The sequence below is a fragment of the Cajanus cajan genome, chromosome 10, assembly GCF_000230855.2.
Source record: "Cajanus cajan strain Asha chromosome 10, NIPB_CcT2T_4, whole genome shotgun sequence".
In the NCBI taxonomy this organism is placed as follows: Eukaryota; Viridiplantae; Streptophyta; class Magnoliopsida; order Fabales; family Fabaceae; genus Cajanus; species Cajanus cajan.
Window position 1 is genome coordinate 51,855,179 of NC_138526.1, and position 26,503 is coordinate 51,881,681.

The window sequence follows — 26,503 nt, forward strand, 5'->3', positions numbered from 1 at the left end:
AGTACTTCAACGGAAATCTCAACAATGTTCCAGTGCCATGACTCAGAAACTATTTTGTGTCTCTAGCTTGCTGCAATAATGCTCGTGCCATGGGAAAGTGGACAAGGGGTCAAAGAAGCCACTCAAACAGCAAATAATATATCAGAGGGGACATATTATCATAAATACTAAACCTGAAATATATTATCATGTTGAAGTACTTTCCCCAATATGACAAGTGAACTACCAAAACCCAAAGAAATAACCTTAGGGTCGTGTTATAAATGTCAGGGAAATTTTCCTTCTATGGTGGTAACTGGGAAGGAACTGGACAGCTTCCAAAGCTAATAATGACTGCATCAGACTAACGAAATGTCAATTTTCAAACATTTGTATATAAATATTACACACGCTCATGATGCTTCCATTGGAAGGAAAGTAAACCTTCATGCAATGCATACCGTGTAACTACAAATCATATCAATTCAAACTCCTCTTTGTAAAATGCTTGTCTGAAGATAATTTGCACTGTGTCTTTGATGTGCACTGTCGTCAAGAAGTTTAATGGAATTCAGGAGAAAAAAATCGGCATGTCTTTTTTAAATTATATATAGATCACCTTACATATACATTCATACATGAGACTGAATTGTTGTTTGACTTCTTTAGTTTATAGAATTTCCTGATGCACGGGAATTTCCTAACTCTATTTTTCTACAACATTTTGATCTTTCTCCGGTAGATCAGAAAACTTGGAGTCTTCAATCAAGGTCTGCAAAATAACTGAAGCCTCTGAGAGCCTTCCCCGATATAGGTATTTGTCTAATGTCAGGGAATATTTAAGAGCAGTTTGGAGTTCAATGTTATTCAGATCACAGGATATGATATTTCTCCATTCTTTTGATTTTCCTTTTTGGAATAAGCCATGTAGCAGAGCAGTGAAACATACAGAATCTATAAGAAACCCCTTATTCAGCATTTTAGTTTGCAATAATTGGGCAGTGTCAACCATTCCATGCTTACAAAGACAAATAATAACAGAATTATAAGCAGCAATCACTTGCTCCCATCCATCCAAAATCATCATTGCGAAGAAATCCAAAATCAAGGATCTCTCGTTTTCTTCAGACTCATTTTTGCCAATAAGATCTGAACTAGGTGTAGTATTTGTTAAACCATTTATCAGGTAATGGAATGTAGCATCATTTGGAAGACAACTGTTCATCAACATTAGCTCAAAAATGGACGTTGCTTTTTTAGGTTTACCGGCCTTAAAGAAACCCCCAACTAGTACCGTGTATGTGACAACATTAGGCTCCAAATTGAAAGATTTCATCCCTCTGAAAACTTTTTCAGCTCTGATCATATCTGCTCTCATGCAGAATCCATTGATCAAAGAGGTGTAGGTGATCACATTTGGCTTGATTTTATCTTTCATCATTTGCCCAAACATCTTGAGTGCACTACTCAAGTCATGTTGTTTTACATATCCATCTATAATTGTGGAATATGTGTATTCATCTGGAGCATGGTGAACACTTTCCATCTTGTTTAAGCATGACAAAGCATCTGTCATCTTTCCGAGTTTACAGAAACCTTTGATCATGGCATTATAACCGACAATGCCAGGGTCCATACCCTTTCCAATTATGAGTTCAAAAAGCTTAATTGCCTCATTAAGTTCACCATTTCTAATAAACCCGTCTATCAAGGTGGCATAAACATATGCATCCGGTGGAACATTTCGATCAAGCATTTCTGAAAGAAGTAGTTTGCTGGCAGGAAACCTCCCTTTCTTGCAGAGACCACTCATCAAAACATTGTAAATTTGAGCATCAGGAAATACATCCCTCTCCATCATTTTCTCTCTGACCATCAGTGCAACATCAATTTCCCCAGCAACAACAACTCCGTGGATAAAAGCTCCATAAGAAACCAAGTCCGGTTTTTCTCCTATTTCAGCAATCCTAAAAAGCATATTCGATGCCTTAACATAATCCCCTTGTTTGCAATAAGCATGCATGAGGGGGGTATAACTAAACTTATTAGGCAGCAATCCCCTTTCTTTTGCCTTCTCTATGAGTTCATCAGCTTCTTTAATCCTTCCACCTTTACATGAAAAGTTAATCATCACATTGTAAGTTGTAATATCCGGCTCACAACCCATCTCAGCCATCCTAATCATCGTCTCAGCCGCTTTAGATACCAAACCCCGCTTGTATTGAGAATCAATAATATTATTAAACACTTTTACATTCACATTCAAGCCCCTTGCAACCATTTCTGTCAGAAGTTGATCAACTGCGTCAAACTCCCCTACCTTGCAAAATCCATTGATCAAAGCCCCGTAAGTTTGTACTGTCGGCAAAACCCCCTTCATTTTCAACTCCTTGAGAACTCTAGTTGCACCTTGGAGATCACCCTTCTTGCAATAGCCATCTATAATCATATTATAAAACACCACATGTGGCACACAACCCTTTCCCCATCTATCCTTAATGAACCTCCTACCTTCTTCCATTTTCCCCATCTTGCATAGACCCTTCACCACTATGGAGGTGCTGTAGTTGTCCACAACCGCGCAAGCACCATCATCTGTTTGAAGCATTTTATCATACAGCTGAAGCGCAACATCAACTTTCCCGCTTTTCACTAAACCATTCAGCAACGCATTGCTGGAAACAACACTGGGGAAACAATTATGCATTTCACGCAGTGTATGGAACAACAGAAGGGCCCTATCAATGGACCCAGATTCTGCATATGCAAGAATCAGAGCGCTGAGTGCTTCACGGGTAGGGTTCAAGTGTTGGGCTTTCATGTTCTCCAAGACGGACTCGATCTCCGAGAAGACTCTGAACCTGGCCAAGAGCTTGAGAAGAGAAGAACGAGCAACCTCATTGAGAGGAGAAGAGAAGGGTCGGGTGGAAGCCCAATCGAAGAACTTCAATGCAAGTTCTGCGTCGTGGATTCGGTCGATGACGAAGTGGGCAACGTCGGAAACGGGAACCTCGGATTGGGCGAAACGGGATTCGAGGGAATCGTTCGATGGGTGGGTTCTGAGGATTCGGATGACGTCGAAAACGAGGTTGGCGATACGTGGAGGGAGAAAGTGGGAGGCTTTGGGGCGGTGACGTGGTTTGATTCGAGAAAGAATGGCCTTCGACATTGTTCAGTTTCCAAGGTTTCAAGGAAGAGTCTTCATCTTAAAGATGCTCATTTCATTTGCCTGTAACACTAACATGCACTTCGTATTCTTCTTACTGTCAGAGGACTGCAATTCAAAACTCAAAACTCAAATGTCTTAGCCTTGACCTCTTAATTTTAAATTCTTGTTTAGATTAACTTTTCCAACATCGTACAAAAAATAATATTAAAAAATCAAATTATACATTTAATTTATTTATTTTTATCGATATGTCATTTGATCTCTATTATAAAATAAATATATTTTATATCTTTAATTTTAAATATATAAAAAGTTAATTTTCTATCAAATTTATTAATTATTAAATTTTAAGATTTACATTTTTTATATATAGTAATACACTTTGATCATTTCTTTATAAAATGGGACTCAATACAGGATGGTAACTATTCAAAGTGATGGGAACTAGCAAAAGAATTTGATGCTTTAGCTGGTTACAAAGACCAAATTGTAATTTAACTTATTAAAAATAAAAATAAAAAATTGTAGCAATAAATTACAAGTTTTAAGTGTAATCGAAAGGAAAATATTTGAAATAAAAAGGCTTAATTACGTCTTTATTCCTCTAGTATTATAATTGTCACAGAGATAAATGGCCTTTATGTTGGCAACACACAATAGTGGTAGTGTGGATAAGCAACGTACAAGGAACGGCTAATTTAAAGGCTTAATTAATCTTAAACTGCACCCAAATAGAATATAAAGGAAGGGGGGTTTCAAATAAAGGAAGGGGATTTTCAACTCATCAATGACTAGGAAAAGGTAAGAAAATATCAAAATTCAACTATTTTGCATTAATTCTCAACATTATATTGTCCCCCATACTAAGAATGGTACAAAATGACACCTTCAATAAAAGCATGACATCTGCTCACACTACCATCGGAGGTTAGACCGCAGTTTGATTTTAGATTCATCATTTAATCTTTGGATGTTATCACGAGCAACCCCAAAGCACCAATGAGAATATACTGCAAGGAAAATACAGCTTTAGAACACTTTAAATTGGTTATCATTTATTGCATGGTATAACATATCATAGGTTGCTTTGCAACAAATCATACACCGCAACAGAATATTAAGTTTCAGACTGTACACAATCCACATCAGATAAATGAACAAAATAGATTGGCACAGCAAACCAACCTTGATAATAGGCTTTTCAGTCATAATAATGGTCACCCAGCCCACGTAAGGTAAGAACCTGCCATTGAAAAATACAAGCAATGGTAACATAGTACTAGAAAGCAACTTATCAATTGAAAATGCTTCATACTACAAGAAAACTTGAATGCCAAACTGTCGGTATTATTATGAAATAAAGTAGGATTAACCCTTGGCATGATGCCCATGTTCAAATGACCATGGAGTATTAGAAATAAATCGTGCACACGGGTACATACTACACTCTTCTAGTAGCATTAAGCATGTAGCCAAAAAATGCATAATACTTAAATGTCATAGAGATCTCTCGCCTATTATAGTCGGAGGCCTAAAGCATATAATATAATCACTATATGTGATTGCCACAATGGAATAGTACTGGCTTTTTCATGACATTTTGAGAAAACAAGTCTACAATAAGTGGAGCAAATGTAACTAAAAAAAATGGTATACCCAACGGCTCTGCCCATAATGTGGTGCCTTTGCAGCCAAAGCTGACCATGAGCATACAGTAGCCTGTCATCTCCATAATTGTTATCTCCTGCCAAATATACATGAATGGAGAGCATTAGATTAACATATAACCACTAACTAAAATGGATTACTAAAATAAATTATGAAATAGAATACAGTAGAGAATAATGAATTTCAAATTTGCTTCTACGTTAGATTTTGTACCGAGACACTAACAACACATTTTTTCTAACGCACTAATTATTGGGTGTGTTTCATATAGCCTATAGGTTTCACTCAAAAGAGAGTGGGCCCATTTTTTAGTGGGACCCATGTGAAATTCATTCAATAATAATGTGTGGGAAAAGTTGAGTTGAAAGCATCATTAGTATTTCTGTCAAATAGAGGACCTAAGATCCAACATCGTCAGCATTTCTGTAAAGCTAAGTAGCCATAAATTAGTCATTACCCTTGGTGAGAACATCAACCTCCCCAGTATCTTCCCTTTCATGTACCTACAAAATGATCAAGTAGGGCCAACCATAATTATCATAAATTTCATAAAGCATAAAGAATATTAGACTTAAACCAGTGAATATGTGTTTCAGGAAGCATAAACAACAATAAACTGGTGAATATGTGATTGTGTGATTGACGGATTCAAGAAGTTTCTCTTTGGAAGGAAGGACAAGTCCAAGTAATTAATCTTATACGTTACTAAGATTCTTGATGCTCTCCACTTTTCACAATGTTGTCTATGACAATAAATCAATACAATTAGTTCAAGCAACAAAAGAGGGGTAGTGTCTGAAGGAGGAAAGTTTGCGTGTTTCATAAAGCATAAAGAATGTTAAACCTGTGAATATGAATGCATGTGTGTGCCTGAGGGATTCGGGAAGTTTCTCTTTGGAAGGAAGGATAAGTCCAAGTAATTATTACCATTATCCCAAGATTCATGGTACTTTCTAGTTTTCACAATGTTGCAAAAGGCAGAGGGTAAAGGAGGAAAATTCTAATGGCATTGTGTACTATAATGATCATTATCCCTCGTGATTAAGATATATAAAATAAGGAGAACTAAAAACAGACAGTACCCAAGTTCATAAAACCCAGGTATAGAATTTGGTTCATAGTCCCATCAAACTGCCTATGCACAATTTCTTATGTAATTCATGTAGTTACAGTTTGAAAATGCACTCCTTCAGCTAGACACTCATGAAATGAAATGGATCCTCCCATACAATGCTGTGAACCACTTCTCCATAATTTTCCATCCAAAAAGACAATTATGAGTCCCGGAGGTGCTTACCTTAATCACACGATGAACAATTGGAATCTCACGTCCCTAAATATATAAAAAAATAAATAATAAATAAATAAATATAGAGTACATGTCAATAAATATGTCAATAAGGATATGAAAGTACTGACAGAAAACAAAGAATCATAAAATGAATGTAACTAACTAGAATAAACAAAAAACTATTATTCTGAATTAAGCCATACACAATGATTATAAATCTGGGTACGCAAAATATGAAGAACCAAACCGAGAGAAAACTTACATCCACATTGAACACAACAATCTCCCCTGCCCGAATTGGATCTTTACTCATGTGCAAGAATAAGATGTCTCCCTGGTATACAGCACAAAACCCAACATTTATTAACACCAAAAAGAAACAGACAAATTGTATGCGTATATACACAGCTTCTGAAGACAAGATGATCGACATAAATACAGAATTATGACTACAAGAAACAAAATATACTGTTTGTCCTAAAAGAAAAGTCAAACCGCATTACTGACGCATTCACGCATGATAATGAAATTGACTTACCCGCTTGAATCCTGGTTCCATGCTTCCAGAAAGAACAACAACAACAGGAGACTCACTGCCAGTGATGCACATCAATGCCTTCCATATTATCAGTGCAGATGTAACAATCATGCCTGAGGCAGAATACAAACTAAACTACCTTAGTAAACAAAACTTGTATATATGGGCCAAGGAAACTAGGATGTTGACAATTCTTATTAAAAAATGAATTAAAACTTTAAGAGTAATAAACGATAAAACAACCCTATTTTGTTTGCATGATCTAAATTAACGTAAATGATATTGTGATCTCTTGGTAATCTATAGCCTGACAGTGTCAGTGAGTGGAAGCGTGAAAGATAAACGCCACAAGTCAGAACCGAAATTGAAGAAATTGGAGTTCCATAAGGAGGGCGAATCATGGTAGTGCAACTATTAATAGCGAAAATTAAGCAATAGGAGTTGTTGACATAAACCCTAAAAATAACGGGGGAGTGGAGAAGTTGACAGTAGAAAAGGGAAAATAGAGAGAAAGAGAAAAGAAGAACGAACCAAGGCTAACGGCCTGGGTGAGGACCTGGCGGATCTGAAGAGATTTGATGGAATCCACACTCTCGCCGATCCAACCCATTCTTGCTTTCTTTCTTCTCTGCTTCTCGATACCACTCACTCCCTCTCTGCTCTCTATGCTAATTTCAACACTTGACTCTCCTCTTCTCTTTTCTCCGCTTCAATTTATCATGTCAGAATCTTATGTATATATATATGCCATTAACATACCAATATTTTTCACTTTTACAATATTATTAGAATTAAAAAAAAAATTAAAATAAATTTTAAAAAGTGTTATTCAACTAATAGAAGAAAAAAAGTTTTTTTTAATAAAGAAACTAATGAAAGAATAATAAGAATTAAGATCTTCTTTTTTTCTTTTTCTTTTTTCATAAAATAATTGTATTTAAGGATCACATAGTTTGAGAAAAAAAATTACTACTGAAATAATAAATCTACACATGTAAATTATAATTTTAATAGTAAATTTTTAACATCCAAAAAAATTAGATATGTAGCCAACATAATATATGCTTATATATAAAGATAATATCTCATTTTAATTTTTTTTAATTAAACATTGCTATCTTTAAAATTTACAATTGACTTTATATTTTTTTTTATAAATTTTATAATCATCTATGGTTGTTACATAAAAAACTATCCTTATAATGATTATCTATTCTCAAATTTTAATATTTTGTTTCTATAATTTCTTACTTCTTTGATTCTTTCATCTACTAGTGGATATAAAGTATAAAATTGTTATGTTGGTTCACACAAATAATTAGGGATTTGGCTCGAACTTGCAACTTGCATACGATGGATTTGACACTCCCAAGATTATTAAAATCTTATTGATGGATATGCCTCGTTAGAGACATTCTTTGGCATTAGAAGTAGAAGTTAAGTCTTCTAATGAGTCTTTATTGATTCTCAAAGTAGACACTTATTATAATTTCAACTACCCACAAAAAGTTGACAGTAGTGCTTAATGATGAAACAGTAATGTCTCCTCATATATTTTTCAAAAGTCTTAAATTTTCTCAAGAGAAGTATAACTCCTTAAGTTCTTTCATCAATGAACTCCTCCTTGTGACTAGAATCTCACTTTTTGGCTCATCTCTCCACTTGAAGATTGATGTCTCAATCCATCTCTATTTTTGAAGTTTGCTTTCAAAATTTGAAGAGATGGAGAAGATTAAAGAAAGTAGGAGTCAAGAAAAGTGTGTGAGCTATGCTTCAATTTGTGTTGATTTTAAGAAAGTAAGTATATCATAAGAAAACCTTTAACAAGTTTTGAACCCTAATCTTAAGTTTTTTAAACCAACACAACCACAACTACACCATTTAATACTTTGTTTATAAGCTTAAATATGTTTTCAATCATTTAAATTTAAGGTAAATTTTTTTTGTCCCTCAAATTCAAAATTAATTTTTTAGTCTCTATAATTTTCAAAAACCTTTTTTTAGTTCTTCAAATCTGCAATAGCATATTTATAAGTGACAAATTGAGATAGTTATACATCAGAGTTTAATGTAATGTGTTTTCACTAACAAGGATACTAGCATAAAATTTTTATGTAATTGTATTTAACAGATTTTTGGACAAAATTTAAGTATAAGGACTACTTTTTTTTTAAATTACAAGAACTAAAAAAATATTTTTAAATTTGAGGGACCAAAAATAAACATATATTAGATTTAAGAGACTAAAAACATATTTAAGCCTTATTTATAATATAAACAAATACAATATATGCATATTAAAAATTAGTGATACATATATAACATAAATAAATTTTATAGTATATCTTTATTTAAAATTATATATTTATTCTTTCGATTCAATTCTAATTTATTTCTTCGTACAAAAGAAAAATAAATTTTAGACTAGATGAAACTTGAAATACCAAGGAATGTGATTATTTAATCACTTTAATAATCACTAAAACAAGATGCTCTATTGTTATATATTTGACTTAAATAATTTATATAGCATGTTTAAATTTAAAACTATATATTAGTTTATTTGGTTAGTCCAGTCTATAATTTAGTTATTTTGTGAGTTATGTTGACTATATATCTTTTTTAAACTTCTCTTAAACATGGTATAGATTTTATTAAATTTGTAGGTGTGAAATATATATGATATGAATATTTTTTAAAGAATTAATGAGGATCAAGTCATACAATTTAATTAGTAACCTATTGGTTTGACTTCTAACCTTCTAATCGAGTACCTTAGGCATGGCAATCTAACCTGTCCCCGTGGGTACCCGCCCGAACCCGCCCCGATTTGGACGGGGAAAACCCGTGTTTATCGGGTTCGGGTTCGGGTTCGGGTTTTCCCCGATTGATAAAATCGGGGGCGGGGGCGGGGACGGGGATGTTAATACCCACCCCGCCCCTGCACCCATACCCGCCCCCGCCCCCCGCCCCGCTTAATAATATAATTAAAAAATTATTTTTATATATATATAAACCAAAATTAAAAATATTTATATGTAAAAATTTATATTATTTTTCTTTTCTTTTATTTTTTTAAAATTATTCATATTTATTTAAAAGAAAAAAAAAAGAAAAAAAAAGAAAAAAAATAGGAGCGGGGGCGGGGGACGGGGTGGGGAAACCCGAACCCCGCCGGGGACGGGGATGGGGACCTAGATTTTACCCCCGGCGGGTATCGGGGGCGGGTGCGGGGGCGGTTTAAATTTGCGGGGGCGGGGACGGGGAACGTAAAACCCGCCCCCGCCCCGCCCCGTTGCCATGCCTAGAGTACCTTAATCGGTTTGATAACTAGTCCAACTTTTGAAACTATGATTCCAATATGTCATTGGTTCCTTGTCTAGTAGTCATAAAGTATCATCTTATTTATACTATTTTATGTAGAAAAAAAAAAACTTTAAACTTGGTGACTCCTTTGATCTTTCATCTCACTGTATAATTTTTCTTTTCGATTCTCTAACGCACACTAGCTCTTGGGTGGTATTTAACTCACCAATTTAGGGTTTAGTATTATTCCACCTAAAGTTAGATGAAATAGGTTGACCTAACAATAAATCGAGACGGTTTAGTCCATCAAATAAAATGGATTAAAAAATATAACCTATTATTCTTAACGGTGGGTTAACGAGTTGACCTATTTTAATAAATTGATGGGTTATTATGATAAGTATAAGTTAACATATCTTCAATTCATCATTTTTTTAAATCTCAATTGAAATATTTCAATGTACATTATCACTTCAATTTATAATTTTTTTATTTATAAAATTGATTAAAGAAATTATACTTGTACATACAAAAGACCAATGTAATATATATTTTTATTAAAAAAACACTATACATAAAAATATACTAGTAAAAATATGTGATTAAAATAATATATTTTTATTTTTTATAAAATAAAATAATTGCCTAACACAAAAATTTAAGTTATAAAAAAAAACATTAATCTAATATAAATTTACTATAAATTTAATTTTTAAAATATAAAATAAAATAAAATGAGTTAACATGAATTGATGTATCCAACTCAACTCGCCAAGGGAGTCAACTAACCCAATTCAATCCTCAATGTGATCCTACTCACCACATAGATCTAAAAGTACTTCCCTGTAAATATTGTACGAAACTATTTATACAAGCTTCTTTAAATCACAAACTATATACAACTTATGATAATTTTGCATTTGACTTCAGATAAATGAGATGCTCCAGTTTATATATATATATATATATATTTTTCCTACCGTACGTATACAAAGAATGTTTTACGAGTTTTTATATTCTGCCATATTTATTACACAAAATTGTATTTAATATATATATATATATATTTGTTGGATAAAAGAATCGACCTTGAATTTTCAATTAATTTTATGTGGTTCATATTGACCTTTTTATTTTATTTTTTATTTTTTATTTTAAAGAATTTGATTTTTATAAAAGAATAATTTCTGTATGAAGAAGTGATAATTGTACTCTAATAATGATACAAATAAGAATGGATTCTTGTTTTAAAAATTCATATAATTTTTTTAATCGGAGATGAGCTAATATAATAAACATTTTTTTCTTTATGAAAGCTTTTTTTTAAAACTAATTTTTTTTTTAGGTTCATTCCTGGAGTATCCACCGCCGACAGCAGTGACTAATCTCCTCGCTACGTTGGAGGCACCTTAAAGGGTGGGATAGCTGGCCCCAAGATGGTGATTATTTTAGTTTATTTATTTATTTATTTATTTTATATTTCATCGCAAATTAATTCAAATGATATAAGATTTAGTTCGAATCGAAGTTATCCGTGAAAATAATTTCTCTATAGAGATTTATTTTACTAATATATTTAATAAAAAAATAAATTATCTATACAAAAGTAAGTATTATTTTAATTAAATATTTATTTAATATGAGAGATAAAAAATAAAATAAAATAATAATTTTATTATTAATTTTATCCATCTAATTTTTACCTTTCCATTTTTCTAATACTAAATAAGTTATACAAAATTATAAATACACATCTTAATATAATATATCACACATTCACCACATTAAGACGAGAAATTGTCACTTTATTTATAAGAAAAATCTAATTTATAAAAAAATTAGATATTTTAATTTTTTCTCGTCATGAAAATATGTACAGTATTTTGTAAAAAAATAATTATATTTTTCTTATATAAAAAAGTATTATAGATTATTTTCTTGCTCCCACTTACAAGTAAAATATTGTGACATTGAAAAAATTAATTTAATGCATAAAAAAAAAAAACAGTTGTTGTTTTGTAATTGTATGTGTGTGAGGTGGTATGGTTGCAATTTTGGCCACAGGTGGCACCTCGCACGACACTTGTTTCAATGGCTCTTCAGCTTCCACCGCTTGCTGCTTCTGTTAGGCGCTTCAACTCAAGCGTCTGCTCGCTCCCTGCACGTAAAGTTAGTACCTTTGCTTCTCTGTCACCACCCCCAAGCAACACACCCAACTGGGTCGAAGCAACTTCCACTTTCTTCGACCAAGACAAACGACCCATCATGTTGTTTGACGGTAATTATTACCCCTCACACTCACTCATCCTTTTTCTTCATGCTACTGTTCCATCATAATTCTCGCTTCTGACACAGGAGTATGCAACTTGTGCAACGGGGGTGTCAAGTTCGTTCGTGATAACGATCGAAACAAGTTTGTGTTCCATCTCCTTTTCCTTGTACTAATTTCACCTTTTTTTTTATTTCCTCTGCATAATTTTATATTGAGGTTGTTTGTTGCTGCCCTGATAATAGAAAGATAATGAGCTCTTTGCTTTGTTTTAGAGAAAGCAAGAAGTTGATCAGGTATTTATTTCGTTTGTTTTATGCTTTATTGATGATTTTGGCAGGACAATTAGATATGAACCTCTTCAGAGTGAAGCGGGTAAAATGTTACTTAGGAGATCAGGAAGAGCTCCTGATGATATCTCAAGTGTTGTACTTGTTGAAAAGGACAGGTATGTGCTGTATGAATGTTTAAGATTCACAAGTATTTGTAAATGTTTTAAGATTAGAGCCTTTAGTAGCATCTATCTCTACTAGTCGGTAATCTATTTGGTTGTGAAGAGCTGCTAGGAAATAAAGGTTTTCTGGCCTCAATAATTTTCATCCAAATAACATCACCCTGTTTCTGTTTAATTTTCCCTTAGCTTCTCAACCACATTAATTGATTGCTATAGTATTTGTGAGGAAAGAAGAAATTTATGTTGGCAAATTATAAGAAAGAAGAAATTGACAGTGAAACATATGCCTTCCTGGTTGATTCTAGATCCTACATTAAGTCAGAAGCTGTGCTGAAGATAATGGAATACATAGACTTGCCCTTTCCACAGCTAGCAATTCTTCTTCAATTTGTGCCTCTGTAAGTAGTATATTTTCCACTTGTTTTGCCGGTTTTATCATGTTAGTTAATTGCTTAGGGACGACAGGCTTGATGATATATGTCATGGTTGACTGCAGGTTAATCAGAGATTTTGTTTATGACAATGTTGCAAACAACCGATACCTCATTTTTGGTCGATCGGAATCGTGTGAAATATAGCATCATCCTGGCATCAGTACTGAAGATGATAGTAACATGCTAAGTTTAAAAACTGGGGTTCTTTATAGTTGAAGTCAGATCATGTTGTCCTCAAATCTTTTGATGTTTCGTACACCACTGTATAGAAACTATACTTATTGTTTTACTATTTGATAGAAGAAGAGAAGAGCATCAATTTATAATAATATTTTCTGTCCCAGATGACTTTGCGATGCAATTTTGATTTCAAGTAGACACTCCCAATTTCTTAGCTTCATCATGGCATTAATTTTCGAACTTTATTTTACTTTTTGAGTGTTAACTTATCTTTTTTAACTGTTTCCATGCAAACTGAATTCTGTCAGCCTTGTCTCGGATATTTTTTGGATTTGGACCATTTCCTGCTGTTGAGCTATAGAACATGGTCATGTTGGAGAATGGAAAGAGAAAAGACGCAATATTTTTATCAAATATAATTAATGGATTCTACAACCAATCACGGTGGGTCATTGATTGACACAATTTCTGTTTTTATGCTTCAAGAAAGAAATAAATTAAAACAAAGCCTCAACTCTTCGTAGTAAATGAAGGACTAATAGTTCCATTGAGAAAATGAAAAGCTATTCACTGGTGATGGATCTAGTTGTATTGAGATCCTCAAATCTTCACAAATATGTTCTTTATGTTAAAACGTAGATAGTTACATGGTGATGACATATTTCTATTTGGATTACGTAGATAGCTATTCACTGTGTCAAGATTCTAGCTACATTTTCCTTTTAAGATCGATTTGTTTTACAGGTTAAGCAAGAGTCATTAGAGTTGATTTAATAGTAATGACTGTACTGAAAAAGAAGAAGAAGAAGCAAAGGACTAGATCCTTAAAATGAATCTTAATTCTAAGTACGCAGAATAAGAAGTAAATATGCTAGCTATGTAACTCCCTTTCAAGCATGCCAGTAAGTTTCTGCATTTCTGCTTAAACAAAGAAATAAATAAAATCAAAACCCCTGTTTTTCTTCCTTTTTCTATTGGGTGAAATATTGGTTTCACCACACAAAAATGAATAACTATTCATTGTCGCTGGATTTAGTTGTGATTAGATCTACATGCAGCTGATTCTGGTAGTAGAAAACAGAAAAGGTTTGAATAAATGATGAGTAATACACTCGAACACTTTTTCACTTGGTCTGATAAATTAGGAGGTCAGCATACAAGAATTTCCTATAGGAAGCCAGATAGATACTTTTAAAGCGTGTCTTATCATCTCATGTGCTGGATTTTGGCCTTTTCTTCTGTATAGAGGACAAATAATCATGTACCTGGAAATCAGAAAGAGCTTCAAACCTGAATTCTGAGAAGCGATTGTAATCATGCAGATGTCTTAGGCAAAAGAAATTGAAGCGGAGCTTTATTTATCTGTTTCTGTAAGACATGTGTACTGGCACATACGCTTCTAGAAGGGAAAATTTTTGGTTTGTACATGCAAGCTTGAAGATCTGGCTGTGGAATCGGAACCCTTTATCGTGTATAACTGTCTACGAAGGTAAAACTATCCCGTGACTTCTCTATGTACAGCTTAGCTAGGCCATATGCATATCTGCCAAATTAGTCATTGCATCAGGTTCAGGTATGTTAGCCAAGGCAGGACAATATGCATTGTGACAACTGACAAGAATGAAAATCTTAACCATTTTTTACCCGACAAGTAAGATGATCACTGACACGACCAGGAAGAAATATTGATAGCATTTGTACTTTGATTTGCGTTTCACATCATATCCTGGAGGTATATATTTGCGATTTACGTATCCATATTGAGGGCGCATTAGAAGAACAAAACCGAGGAAAAATCCTGCCAGGAAGCCTCCAACATGAGCTGAATTGTCCACATGAGGTAGAAATCCAACAGCCAAATTTAGGCCAACAATGATCAATAGGCTCGATAGAGCTGCACACTGAAGTAAGCATCGGTTAAAATTTGTCCTTACATAGTACACATACACAAACTCAGTATACAATATTGAGAGATTATATAATGTACCTTATTTGCATAGATACTCCAGTTAGTTAGAAGCTCAGAAAGCATGGCTCCTAGAAGACCAAAAAGTGCACCGGATGCGCCAACAGATACGGTATTTGATTCAGTTTCTTTCAAATGCAAGATAGACAACAAACTTCCACCGAAACCAGAAAGCATGTATAAGAATCCAATTCTCACTGCCAAATCCAAGAGATTAGAATTTAGCTAAAGAAGATCATGCAGAGGTTCAATGTGCAAAAGTTCTGTAGTATGCCTTACAAAATCCAAATTCCTTCTCAAGCCGAACTCCTATGAATAGAAGACTAAACATATTGGCTAGTAAATGCACAACTCCAGCGTGAAGAAACATGCAGGAAACGAAGCGCCATATTTCATTCTGGTCCACCACTAAGTCCTTTTCAAGGGCTCCTAATAGCCGCAGCCTGCAGAAAGTTAATGCAATAGCCCCAAAAGATGAACGAACAAACCAAGGTGAAAGTTGACATTGTTTTATTCTTCATTCTTTCCCATGCATCATATTGTAGTTGTAGACAACAAATAATAATTAATTAGGTTGCATGCATCCCTAATTAATGAGAAAAATGTTGTTTCATGCACATTGTTGAATGTTCAATGTTCATCCATAATATAATGATAACATGAATTTAAAAATTTATGGTGAGAGAGAGATTTTTCTCACGTGCGGATTGCAGGGCCAAGGAGAGGGTTTTCCCTGAAGGGTTGGAAGGAGAATCTGCCCAGATATTCAGAGAAAAGGCAAACCCGTGCATCTAAGTAGGCAGGGCAATCATTTTCATACATGCTATACACGAACATTGCAATGTTGGCCAAAAAAATGAGTGGCACCAACCATGGGAACCACAGGCGAGGCTGTGGCACGTGAAAAGTAGGTGGCGGTGGCGGGGCGTAGCGGGCCGCCTCAACGTCGGACATGTGCGGCGGCTTCTTCCCCATGGTTGCGGATTGCAAGTTGCAACAAAGACACAGACACAAACACAAACTAAGAAATAGGTTGTTGTGTTGGCGCAATGGAACAGAACCTATCTTCCCTCCTTTGCGTTGGCTAGCTAGCAGTTAAATTAGGTAACTCATTATCCCCCTTATAGAATTTGTTACATTATACTATCATACCGTCAATTGCATAAAAGTAATTAATTAAAAGTCAGAACTATTTTGTACCTTGCCCTTTTCCCCCTTATTTATTTTTATTTTTTCTCATTTGCATCTCAATATCTATTTCGGTATAGCAATTAGTTGGTTGCAAAATAAGGCAACTCAAAAGTAGGACAGCGATTGATTGGTGTAATGACTAATGATACGTATCAGTTGACATATTTATATTTTCACAAAATTACTTAGATAACATTGTCAAATATAACTCCCATTCTTGTAATAGTAATTATTTTAAAATACAGAGCTCGTACACATATTATTTACTCCATGATCCAAAAACAAAAAAAAGTAGAAAAACTAAGAAGCATATATGGCAGCTCTGAGGACAACCAAACTATTGTGGAAGAGCTACTTCAACAAGCACTTTAGGGATGGTTTGGTGTGAGTGGCTATTCCGTGGGCATTATGGCAATAGGAAAAAACCTTCTGCTTTGGATCTGCTGACGTTATGTAAACATGATCAAACACAAGGTTGGAGCAGCCCACGTTTTGGTCGCAGCTCAAATTGATCGCCTTGTCCGTCAATGATGTTCCAAAAATTCCTTTGTAAGTCACATCACTCACCTTGATTGCTTGAGTCTGCTCATAATAATTGAAGAAAAATAACATAGACAAGTTGTTAATCAAAGTTGTATAAATGTAATTTTTTGGGAGCAAAATAATTAAGTTTTACGAAAAATATTCAAATTGGTACCTTGTTTTGGCAGTCAGATCTATGAGGGCAATAAAACTGGTCAATGATAATGGGGCTATTGGCTCGAACAAACTTGATTTTCTCAAAAGAGATCCTCCTAGCATATCCACCTCCACCCTAATGCAGAATAGCAGAGAACGATTATACTTAACATAATTTGCATAACACGTAACCAAAATTGCAAGCAAAAAATCTTACAATAATAGAGTTCTTAACAATTAATTAATGAGTGTAATAACTATACACTGATAGTATTAAATAATTTTACAATATCAACAAATCATAATTCATTGTTGATATGACTCTTAAGGTTGTATTATAAAAATCAACAAAATTATCATACATAGAGTTTTGATCATATGATTGTTTTGTCATGTAAGTGCATAGCCTATTTTATTAATTAATCATGGTTTTTTTAATCTGCTGAATTACCTGCCATGTCTTGATTCTCACTCCGGTTAATGTTTCAGTCAAAGTACAATTCTTCACATGCACGTCCTCTACAATATCGGTCTCTCCGCGTGTTCCCAACGATCCAATGCTACAAAAACGTTATTTCCTTCATCAGAGTTAACTGTATACCCGAAAGTAGAAAAGGAAAATTAAAAAATTAAATAAAAATATATCTTTCATCTTATTCTTAAGTTTATTTTTCACTATGTACATAACTGAAAGCGATCTATCAATCATAAATAGAAACAAGAAGAATCATCTCAAACAAATTAAGAGGCCAGTTAAAGAAAAAGTTAAATATTTTCCGTCCATGCAGTGAATACAAGAAGTCTGTGGTTTGTTGAAGCCAATTTCAAGCCAAAGCAAATGGATAATAATTAATCAATACGTTATTACTTATCACTGAAGTACTATAACTAACCTGATACCATGGCCTGGACCACATGTTATACCAGTTATATTGATCTTGGAGGATCCAGCACTAATAGCAATGCAATCGTCACCTGCAGTTAAACCATGTCATTTTTGTTTAACAGACATAATCATGTTAGGAAACAAGTTTGAGAAATTGAAAATTTTCATAAAAAATTTAGGATGTGACGTTCTGACATACAGATGTAAAGTTAATACCTGTTCCAATGAAAGAGTTAAGTACTCGAATGTCTGTTGAACCAGAAATATCAATGCCATCGGTATTAGGGCTTGTTCCAGGAGCAATTAGACGCAGCTTAGAGATGATGCCATTGTTGCAACTTGTTAGAGTCATGTGACTTCTTGCGGGATTAATACTTGTAAATCCTTTGAGTTGAAGGTGATAGCATCTATAGAATGTTAACGCCTATACATTCACACACACAAAAAAGATATATTTCAATTAGTTAATTGTTTCTTTGATATGGTGTTATTGTATTTAGTGTTTATGCTTATAATCTTTATCAAATCTGTGATGATCGATACTTATATGCATTACGAAATCATGAGAAGTGATATTTAATTTGGTAACAAATTGTCAACAATGTTACTTACTGTTGGTGGACGGCAGTTTGCCCCCTGAAAAAAGGAAAAACAAGCCATAAAAATTTGGTCTATGTTCTGACTTAATTAGTGAAAACAATAGAGAAAGCAAAAATAAAATAACAAGAAATATTTACTTACTGATTTTACATTTCCTATGCAAGGCTGTTGCCACCAGGCAGAGCCTTTACCATCGATAGTCCCTTTACCACTGATAATTAAACCATTGACGTATGAGAAGCCAAGCCATGTGTTCGTGTGGAATCCAGAATATTCCGATTTTGTCTCTGGTGCAACAATGTCCCCTAAAAGCTGATCAGAGGTCCCACAAACAGGTTAATTTTTACTATGACATATGATTCATTGCATGTTCATATCTCAAGTAATTTTTACATCACATTATGTCAAGTTTTTTAATTTACAAGAAAGAATTAACAATAAGTTACATGAAAGAATGAATATATGCATTTTTCAATATTTTTTTTTTACTTTTGATTCCTTAACCAATGCTATTGGTTAGCATTTTTCCTTCTAAATCCAGATAACTAAAAATAAGTACCTGAATGTAGGTATAGTTAGATTTGCATGGACCACTGAAGGTAGTAGGCTTGAGCAAGAATGTTCGTTTTGCTGGTATGATGAGCCTAGATATATGTGATTTGCTCTGGCAAACATCTTTCCAAGCCTTCAGAAATGCCTGTTGAATGTTGAAGATTGAAACACAAAATATTTACTCTACATTTATAGGCTTCAAAAACATTGGCATATAACTAAACTTAAACGTGTTTGTAATTGCTAGATAATTGTAGTTATCATCGAGGAAATTGAAGAAATGTTTCAAACTGATGTTATGTATGCAGCACAATAATTTGAGGAAACTAAAATGTTATTATAATTTACTGGGGAGTCGTTGGTTTTTCCATCTCCAATTGCTCCATACTGCAAAACATTGAAAGTGGTTGTTGTGCTGCTCAATCCGGGTGTAACCACACTCAGAATTATCAACACGGTGAAGAAAAACTCCTGCATGCACAAAATTAACGTTTCACGTTGTTCTAAAGTTAACTAGAATGCGAATATAATAAAATGAGACTGCAGATTCTGACCATTATATCAAACTTTGGACTACTCTTGAACAACATTCTCAATGTTCATGTTATGAAATATGTATATGTATTCTTAAGTTTCTCTTCTATATATAAGGGCCACATAGTGTATTTGGAAGCAGACTTTAGACGCTAATTTGACATCTTTAATAATTAATACAATAAAACAACTTATTTCAAGGCTATAATTATTAGCAAGATAATAGTTTGATTTGTTAAATTTTCGTTCAGTGCATCAATTGAGACATGTAAAGGGTTGCGGAAAATTAAACTCCACACAATCTAATTGGAAAACACATGGCTTATGGTTATGGAGACTAAGACCTTGTTTGTTTTTGTAGTAAGCACATGAAGCAAATGCACATTCCTACGCCTTCTTTTGAACGTACATTATGCTTCTTCATTTACACTCAATACTGATCAATAGTAAACTTTGTAAATAGATCAAAAGATAGCTAACTTTGGTTGAAAAAAACCATCTTCTTTGATTTCAAACCACGTTCTCTGTTTTCTTTCCATAAGAAAGATAAATTTGGTCGGTTCTTGATGAATTATGGGTAACTCGAGAGTAATAAAAAATTAATTAGCAGGAGAAAATAGTTTTGCTTGTAAAGGATTTTCAAGCTACGTGCGTCCTAATTGTCCTCGCTTTCTTCTAAAATAAGATTACTTTCTTAATTAATTTTGGTTCTTCCTTGTTAGCAAATTGATTGGGTCTCTGGCCTTTTGGTTCAAACTAGTAACTGTGAAATATATATGTGGGAAAATAACTTAAAAAATAAAAAACTAATGTTTTAATAATTTAACTACAACATTATTTGCAAAAGTTCCTTCATGAAATTTGAACGATTTTTTTTTTTTTTTTTTTGTGTGTGTCAATTTTGCTAATATAATATGAAAGATTTTACGTAAAAATGAATTGTGTAAAGTTTGAAAAGGACTGAAGTCCATAGTTCATTTTAGGTGTAAGATTGTGTTTTGACTTCAATACAATGACTTAATTTGCACATGGCCATGGTTGATATTATAGTAATTTTCTACTGAGGTACCCCTTTCTAGTTTTTATTTTTATTTTTATTTTTTTTAAGAAAAATTATTATAAAAGACATATTTAGAAATTATAATAGCTGTAAATATTTTATGAAAAAACAACTTTACTTTATTAGTAACTAACATGCTTTTACATAAGTTACTCTCATTCTTTTATGTTAAAAATACATTTATTTATAATATTATTATTTTTATTTGAGATAACACATAATTGATTGTTTGAATTTTTTAAAAAGCATAGAAAAAATAGAAGTAATCAAGTTGGGTATAGTCTTATATATATTACCTTTATTTTTAATTATAAGATCCTTTAACTAAATTACACCTAATTTAGTTAAAAATATTAAATTTCTCAATATTTTAAATTATTTTTTTCTTCAAAATTAACCTTATCTCTTTCCACTTAATTATTTATCACATAATTAATTAATATTTATAATTTTAAAATGTGAAATGATAAATATATTTAATTATTTTCCAACTATATTGTAAACAAAAAATTATTACATTTATATTATTTATAAACAATATTTTGAATATTTTCTACAAATTAATAAAAATTTATTGGAAGCTGACAAAAGGTTCCTTATCTTGTTTGCCTCATCTTGTCCTACCTCATCTCGTCTTGCATAGTAAAATGAGTTCAAAAAATTAATTCATATTGTTTAATAATTAAATTATACATATATATATACATATATATAATATTTATTGGAAATTAATTCAGAAATAATTAATTTATTAGAGACATTAAATGAAATATACAAATTCAAGCATTATAAACCTGAAAATTTTAAAATTAATACTTAAACAAATAAGATTTTTTAAAATTATCTAACTTAAAAGAAAAAAAATTGTTGAGAAATAATTATAAATTTAAATTTTTAACTTAAAAAAGAACAACTTATTTCTCAAGAAAAGTTTTTTTTTTTTCAAATTTAATATTTTTCAAACATGTAGTCTTTAACAACATGTGAAAAATTTATTTTTCAAACATGTAGTCTTTAACAACATGTGAAAAATTTAGACAACGTAAAATTAATCATTATTGTTTTTATCTATAGAATATATAAAACTCATTTGACTTTAATAATAACTGCAACTGAAATTATTATATAGTAGTAAGACTATTTAAAATATAACCTTATGATAATTTTATATAATAAAATTATTATTACAATAATAAAAATTATTAAGATCCTAATCATGATAATAAATTAATTAACATTAAATAATATTAAATATCAAATTATACGAAATAGAAAAATAATTATCTTAACATTAATATATATATATATATATATATATATATATATAATTGTTTAACACTTGTGATATTGAGAGTGACAAAATGCCCCGTTCCATGCCACTTAGCTAAGTGATTTTAAAAATCTAACTCGCTTCATTTAATAATTAAAAAAAGTTATTTGTGTCTTTATATATAATATTTATTAAAATTTAAATAAATAAGTTTAATTTTTCAATAATAATTAATTTAGACACAATAAATGAAATACAAAAATTCAAATATTATAAGAATGAAAGTTTTTAAATTATTACTTGAAAAATAATATTTTTTAAATTATCTGGCTTAAAAGAAAAAAGATTGTTGAGAAGTAATTATAAATTTTAATTTTTAGCTTAAATAAAAAACTTATTTTTTAGAATAAAAAATGTCTTTTACTTATTTAATATTTCTCAAACATGTAAAAATTTAATAGCATGTGAAAAATTCAGACCACATAAAATTTATCACCATTATTTTTATCATATAGAAAACTCATATAGTGTATTATAATTTACCCTTTATAATTATTTGATGGGGTTATTTTTATGGTATTTGTCTGAGAGGATATTTTATGAGGTTATTTTTATAAGGTTATTACACAAACATACTCCACAATGATGAGATACTGTCCGCTTTGGGCCTTAGGCCTCTCAATCATTAAAGTATGTTTGTATTATATAAGTTGTTATTTTTTATCATATTTTATCGATGTGGGACTTGTTTGTATCCCCACAATCCTCCTCTCAAACAAGGGACCTAACCTTTCATGCAGCGGAATCTGTCTTTATATAGCACATTATATTTTATGAGTTATCAGTGGTATCAGAGCCGCAGGTTGGATTCGGTGACAACCAATAACCCTATAACCCCTCATAACTCATAAAATATAATGTGCTATATAAAGACAGATTCCGCTGCATGAAAGGTTAGGTCCCTTGTTTTTTCGATGTGGGACTTGTTTGTATCCGTGAGGGCTAAGGCCCAAAGCGGACAATATCTCATCATTGTGGAGTATGTTTGTGTAATAACCTTATAAAAATAACCTCATAAAATATCCTCTCAGACAAATACCATAAAAATAACCCCAGTGATATCAGAGCTGCAGGTTGGATTCGGTGACAACTAATAACCCTATAACCCCTCATAACTCATAAAATATAATGTGCTATATAAAGACAGATTCCGCTGCATGAAAGGTTAGGTCCCTTGTTTGAGAGGAGGATTGTTGGGATACAAACAAGTCCCACATCGATAAAAATATGATAAAAAATAACAACTTATATAATACAAACATACTTCAATGATAGAGAGGCCTTTTGGGTGATGACCAAAAGCAAAACCGTGAGGGCTAAGTCCCAAAGCGGACAATATCTCATCATTGTGGAGTATGTTTGTTTAATAACCTTATAAAAATAATTCATAAAATATCTTCTCAGACAAATACCATAAAAATAACCCCATCATTATTCTCAAACTCCTTTCTTAATTTCAAAACACAGAGAAATTGAAATGAGGTGCCTTCGAGTCAGATTAAGTTGGGATAAACTCGTTTTTATCAACATCATGGTATTAAAAAGGTAAAAAAAAAAATATATTGCTTTAAAATTGATTTTTTTTTTTTTTGTGTGTGAAGATATATTCTGGTTGAGAGTTAAAAACTAATTCCTCACATTATAAAGATCTATTTAAGAAATCGACTTCTCTTAACAAATATATTTTTATATACACAAATATATATAGATAAACTCTTAATTGTATGCTTCAAGAACATAATTATCTGTTAATTGTACTACGCCATGTACTTTGGGTTAAAAATAATTGTTCTCAAGCCTTAACTCAATGCCTAAAGCCAAAACTATGATTTGCTTCTTGACTTATGTTTTCCTACAAGGCCACAAGATCATGCTAACTCAAAAGCTTGAAGAAAAACTCAGCCACACACGCTACTATACAAAGATCATTCCATAGCCTTCAATAGATATCATAGGAAAAACAGAAAATCCTGTAATGAAGACGAAAGAACACGAGAATCCAACCAAGTAATGATTATTCCATGATAAACTAAATGATGGTTGAGGTCCTTCAAGCAATTAGACTAGGTGTAATTGAGTGAATTTTTATTGAATTTTGCTTGAGTTGTATAGCTATCTCTCTACCCTTCAGTAGCTACACAAACTATGGTTAGCAAAGATACAAGTCAACTACCACTCTCCCAGTATACATATATAGCTAAAAAATTGGGTCAATTGAACTATTCACCAAAAAAAAATGTGTCAATTGAACTAAAGCTGTAAGAGAATGCGATGCTCATTCTCTTACCTAATTCATCCATGGACCATGGTCGCTTGGGGGATACATGGTAGACACAAATAGAAGCTGTTAGTGTCACCACTCTATTTCAGTAGGATCATATTATTATGCAGTAAACACTAAACAATTCTACGATATTTTGCACATTGAGGCATTATGTCGAACATATGGTGGACAGGTCCCAACACCAGCTATGCAAAGGAATGCACTTCACCATATCCCCAAATATATAAGAAGTAAATGGGTACAGACCCTAATTAGCTTTCTAATGAAGACCCATCAATTCAAAGAAGAAATTAAGGAGACTGATTTCACCTCAAATTCTAATCAACTTTCCTACCAACAACCCATGACACAAATAAACATTTCAAGTTATGACAATAAATAACATTACTCATTCTATGAATTTGTTTGGATATAAACTTAGAAATATTTTTTAGAGCTTCTTTACTTAAAAAACTTTTGTTTCAAACAGAAAATCTTTCAAAAATATTTCTAACTCACTTCCAAACAGACTATATATATATATAATAATGTCTTGTTTAACTTTTTAACCTCCCTCGATATAAAGAGGACCTTACAAGCACACAAAAAAGGCAATTAAAGAAAACAAAAGATATATTAGAAAGAAACAAGCTTTGTGATCAGCATAAAAAAAAAAAAAAAAAAAAGTCTCTCGAATTAAATATGACATGGTAACGTGGAACCTCAGTAGCCAAAGACTAGAAAGTAGAGACATAGAACATAAGAAAGTTTCACTTTGGAAAAGGACACTTTACTACTACACTACTGTGCTGCTTTGGAGGGCAGATAACCGCGACAATAATCAAAGCCATACCAAATGCCATTAGGTATGTAAGTATTGTAGTAAAATGTCACAGGCTTGGAGTTATAGCCATATACGGTCACTTTCTCTGGCAGCCAACCATCATATCCACTCCTGTATAGATACAGATAGCATATTTGGTAGGTACATGGACCGTATATCTCAAATGTATCTGTAGAGCACCTCTCGAATGTCCCTGATCGAGGATCATCAAGTCTTGGAACATAAACCTGATTATCCAACACCACCCCACTTTGTATTTTCAATTCACATTCATATCTATATAATAAGAGCAATTCAGAAACAGATCTTACTACTCTGTTTGGATACAAGCTTAGAAATTTTTTTAAGAGTTTTTGGTAAAGAATTTCTCAAAAATGGGCTTCTAGACTGCATCCAAACAGGCTATAAGACTATGACCATAGGGAACGAACCTGATAGCCATAAGCATCACCGAAAGAAAGACTGATGCGATCTCTAGTGTAGGAAGGAGAACTGCAGCTTGTTTTTATGGTCACCGTGTAACTACAGCTACTACCCACATTCTGCAAAACTCATATCTACCTTTAATTTCATAAGCAATAACAAGATCTGAAAAATGCTTTAATTCAATTGAAAATTGAAATCCAAGTCTGATCTATCTATGCAATATGCATGTTCTTTCAGTTAGAGCAGTTAATTAGTTCATATACAATAATATCAGTAACTAAACTTAATAGGGTACCTTTCTAAAAGTAAAGAAACTTTGTTACCTGTGGCTTGGTTTGGTTGAGCTTGAAAGATTGGTTGGGTTGAGGTTGTGTGACTATGGACTTTGCTTCAGAGATGGCAGCGATGAATAGGATGCATAGTGTGAGACTGAGGATTAAAGTCAGAGGTTTCATGGTTAAGTCTGAGTTACAACCTTGTTGTGTGTTTGAGGGGAGAGAACGAGGAACACCTCAGACTTTGGACACCTTTTATTTATTATAAGATCATACTCATACTACACGGACACGAGGACAAGGTAAGTCTCAGAATTAATGTTTTTAAATGCTAAGCTTTAATTCGATTTGTATAATATCTATGCTTAGGAGATTTTTTTCCCCCAACTGTACGGTAACAAGTAATGGCAATTACAGCTGCATCAACGGTGTTTTGTCTACAACTTTTCGTAATTTTAGAACTTACATGACAAACTTAGTGTGTGTTTGGTTTCTGTTGAAAATCACATAATCACGTTCAACAGAATAAATAGAAAAAAGTTATTTTTTTTTAGCTTAGTGCTTTGAAATTTATATTTTTTCTGTTCAAGAAAACTCAATAATGAAACCA

General features: G+C 32.5%; 6 protein-coding genes and 1 long non-coding RNA gene across 8 annotated transcripts; 2 read left to right on the plus strand and 5 right to left on the minus strand.

Moving 5' to 3' along the window:
* Positions 1–549: 549 nt before the first annotated feature.
* On the minus strand, positions 550–3,795 carry LOC109806414 (Pentatricopeptide repeat (PPR) superfamily protein). Its single transcript, XM_020368807.3, has one exon. It carries the CDS (start codon positions 3,146–3,148, stop codon positions 686–688), a length of 2,463 nt encoding a protein of 820 aa, XP_020224396.1. The 5' UTR covers positions 3,149–3,795; the 3' UTR covers positions 550–685.
* A 141-nt stretch (positions 3,796–3,936) lies between these two features.
* LOC109805398 (Peptidase S24/S26A/S26B/S26C family protein) lies at positions 3,937–7,365 on the minus strand. Its single transcript, XM_020367455.3, has 8 exons — positions 7,177–7,365; positions 6,646–6,758; positions 6,370–6,441; positions 6,114–6,149; positions 5,274–5,319; positions 4,805–4,892; positions 4,334–4,391; positions 3,937–4,158 (listed from the first exon to the last, which is right to left on the minus strand). Exons 1-8 carry the CDS (start codon positions 7,253–7,255, stop codon positions 4,108–4,110), a joined length of 543 nt encoding a protein of 180 aa, XP_020223044.1. The 5' UTR covers positions 7,256–7,365; the 3' UTR covers positions 3,937–4,107.
* A 4,611-nt stretch (positions 7,366–11,976) lies between these two features.
* Positions 11,977–13,451, plus strand: LOC109806514 (Putative thiol-disulfide oxidoreductase DCC). The gene is made up of 5 exons (XM_020368940.3): positions 11,977–12,229; positions 12,307–12,364; positions 12,561–12,668; positions 12,980–13,072; positions 13,171–13,451. Exons 1-5 carry the CDS (start codon positions 12,043–12,045, stop codon positions 13,250–13,252), a joined length of 528 nt encoding a protein of 175 aa, XP_020224529.1. The 5' UTR covers positions 11,977–12,042; the 3' UTR covers positions 13,253–13,451.
* Positions 13,452–14,223: 772 nt separating this feature from the next.
* RBL5 (RHOMBOID-like protein 5) lies at positions 14,224–16,308 on the minus strand. 2 transcript variants are annotated; one of them, XR_003804820.2, is made up of 6 exons: positions 15,955–16,308; positions 15,534–15,697; positions 15,276–15,451; positions 14,933–15,189; positions 14,684–14,831; positions 14,224–14,553 (listed from the first exon to the last, which is right to left on the minus strand). XR_003804820.2 is itself a non-coding variant. In XM_020368893.3 (5 exons), the coding sequence occupies exons 1-5, from the start codon at positions 16,227–16,229 to the stop codon at positions 14,753–14,755; spliced, it is 951 nt and encodes a 316-aa protein (XP_020224482.1). In that variant the 5' UTR covers positions 16,230–16,308; the 3' UTR covers positions 14,559–14,752. The 2 variants fall into 2 exon arrangements, 1 of the variants encoding a protein (XP_020224482.1); XM_020368893.3 differs by lacking the exon at positions 14,224–14,553 and having other exon boundaries at positions 14,559–14,831.
* Positions 16,309–16,520: 212 nt separating this feature from the next.
* On the minus strand, positions 16,521–19,955 carry LOC109806266 (putative polygalacturonase At3g15720). Its single transcript, XM_020368640.3, has 10 exons — positions 19,716–19,955; positions 19,510–19,632; positions 19,169–19,306; positions 18,751–18,921; positions 18,622–18,645; positions 18,226–18,433; positions 18,017–18,098; positions 17,575–17,683; positions 17,143–17,259; positions 16,521–17,027 (listed from the first exon to the last, which is right to left on the minus strand). The coding sequence occupies exons 1-10, from the start codon at positions 19,749–19,751 to the stop codon at positions 16,797–16,799; spliced, it is 1,239 nt and encodes a 412-aa protein (XP_020224229.1). The 5' UTR covers positions 19,752–19,955; the 3' UTR covers positions 16,521–16,796.
* On the plus strand, positions 18,811–19,508 carry LOC145952617 (uncharacterized). The gene is made up of 2 exons (XR_014430093.1): positions 18,811–18,944; positions 19,179–19,508. It is a non-coding gene; the product is annotated as an uncharacterized LOC145952617 (long non-coding RNA).
* A 5,008-nt stretch (positions 19,956–24,963) lies between the features above and the next one.
* LOC109806404 (embryo-specific protein ATS3B) lies at positions 24,964–26,194 on the minus strand. The gene is made up of 3 exons (XM_020368796.3): positions 25,942–26,194; positions 25,624–25,734; positions 24,964–25,419 (listed from the first exon to the last, which is right to left on the minus strand). The coding sequence occupies exons 1-3, from the start codon at positions 26,071–26,073 to the stop codon at positions 25,150–25,152; spliced, it is 513 nt and encodes a 170-aa protein (XP_020224385.1). The 5' UTR covers positions 26,074–26,194; the 3' UTR covers positions 24,964–25,149.
* Positions 26,195–26,503: the final 309 nt, after the last annotated feature.

Coding starts and splice junctions, on each gene's coding strand:
- LOC109806514 (XM_020368940.3), top strand. CDS start 12,043: ATGGCTCTTCAGCTTCCACCGCTTGCTGCTTCTGTTAGGCGCTTCAAC. Junction 12,230..12,306: donor ACCCATCATGTTGTTTGACG/GTAATTATTACC, acceptor CTTCTGACACAG/GAGTATGCAACTTGTGCAAC. Junction 12,365..12,560: donor CGTGATAACGATCGAAACAA/GTTTGTGTTCCA, acceptor TGATTTTGGCAG/GACAATTAGATATGAACCTC.
- LOC109806266 (XM_020368640.3), bottom strand. CDS start 19,751: ATGTTGTTCAAGAGTAGTCCAAAGTTTGATATAATG. Junction 18,646..18,750: donor GCATAGGAAATGTAAAATCA/GTAAGTAAATAT, acceptor TCCTTTTTTCAG/GGGGCAAACTGCCGTCCACC. Junction 17,684..18,016: donor GGTCCAGGCCATGGTATCAG/GTTAGTTATAGT, acceptor ACGTTTTTGTAG/CATTGGATCGTTGGGAACAC.
- LOC109805398 (XM_020367455.3), bottom strand. CDS start 7,255: ATGGGTTGGATCGGCGAGAGTGTGGATTCCATCAAATCTCTTCAGATC. Junction 6,759..7,176: donor CACCCAGGCCGTTAGCCTTG/GTTCGTTCTTCT, acceptor ATTCTGCCTCAG/GCATGATTGTTACATCTGCA. Junction 6,150..6,369: donor TTGTTGTGTTCAATGTGGAT/GTAAGTTTTCTC, acceptor TTATATATTTAG/GGACGTGAGATTCCAATTGT.
- LOC109806404 (XM_020368796.3), bottom strand. CDS start 26,073: ATGAAACCTCTGACTTTAATCCTCAGTCTCACACTATGCATCCTATTC. Junction 25,735..25,941: donor TCAACCAAACCAAGCCACAG/GTAACAAAGTTT, acceptor TGAGTTTTGCAG/AATGTGGGTAGTAGCTGTAG. Junction 25,420..25,623: donor GTGATGCTTATGGCTATCAG/GTTCGTTCCCTA, acceptor TTGGATAATCAG/GTTTATGTTCCAAGACTTGA.
- RBL5 (XM_020368893.3), bottom strand. CDS start 16,229: ATGGGGAAGAAGCCGCCGCACATGTCCGACGTTGAGGCGGCCCGCTAC. Junction 15,452..15,533: donor TGAGAAGGAATTTGGATTTT/GTAAGGCATACT, acceptor TGGATTTGGCAG/TGAGAATTGGATTCTTATAC. Junction 15,190..15,275: donor GGAGTATCTATGCAAATAAG/GTACATTATATA, acceptor TGCTTACTTCAG/TGTGCAGCTCTATCGAGCCT.
- LOC109806414 (XM_020368807.3), bottom strand. CDS start 3,148: ATGTCGAAGGCCATTCTTTCTCGAATCAAACCACGTCACCGCCCCAAA.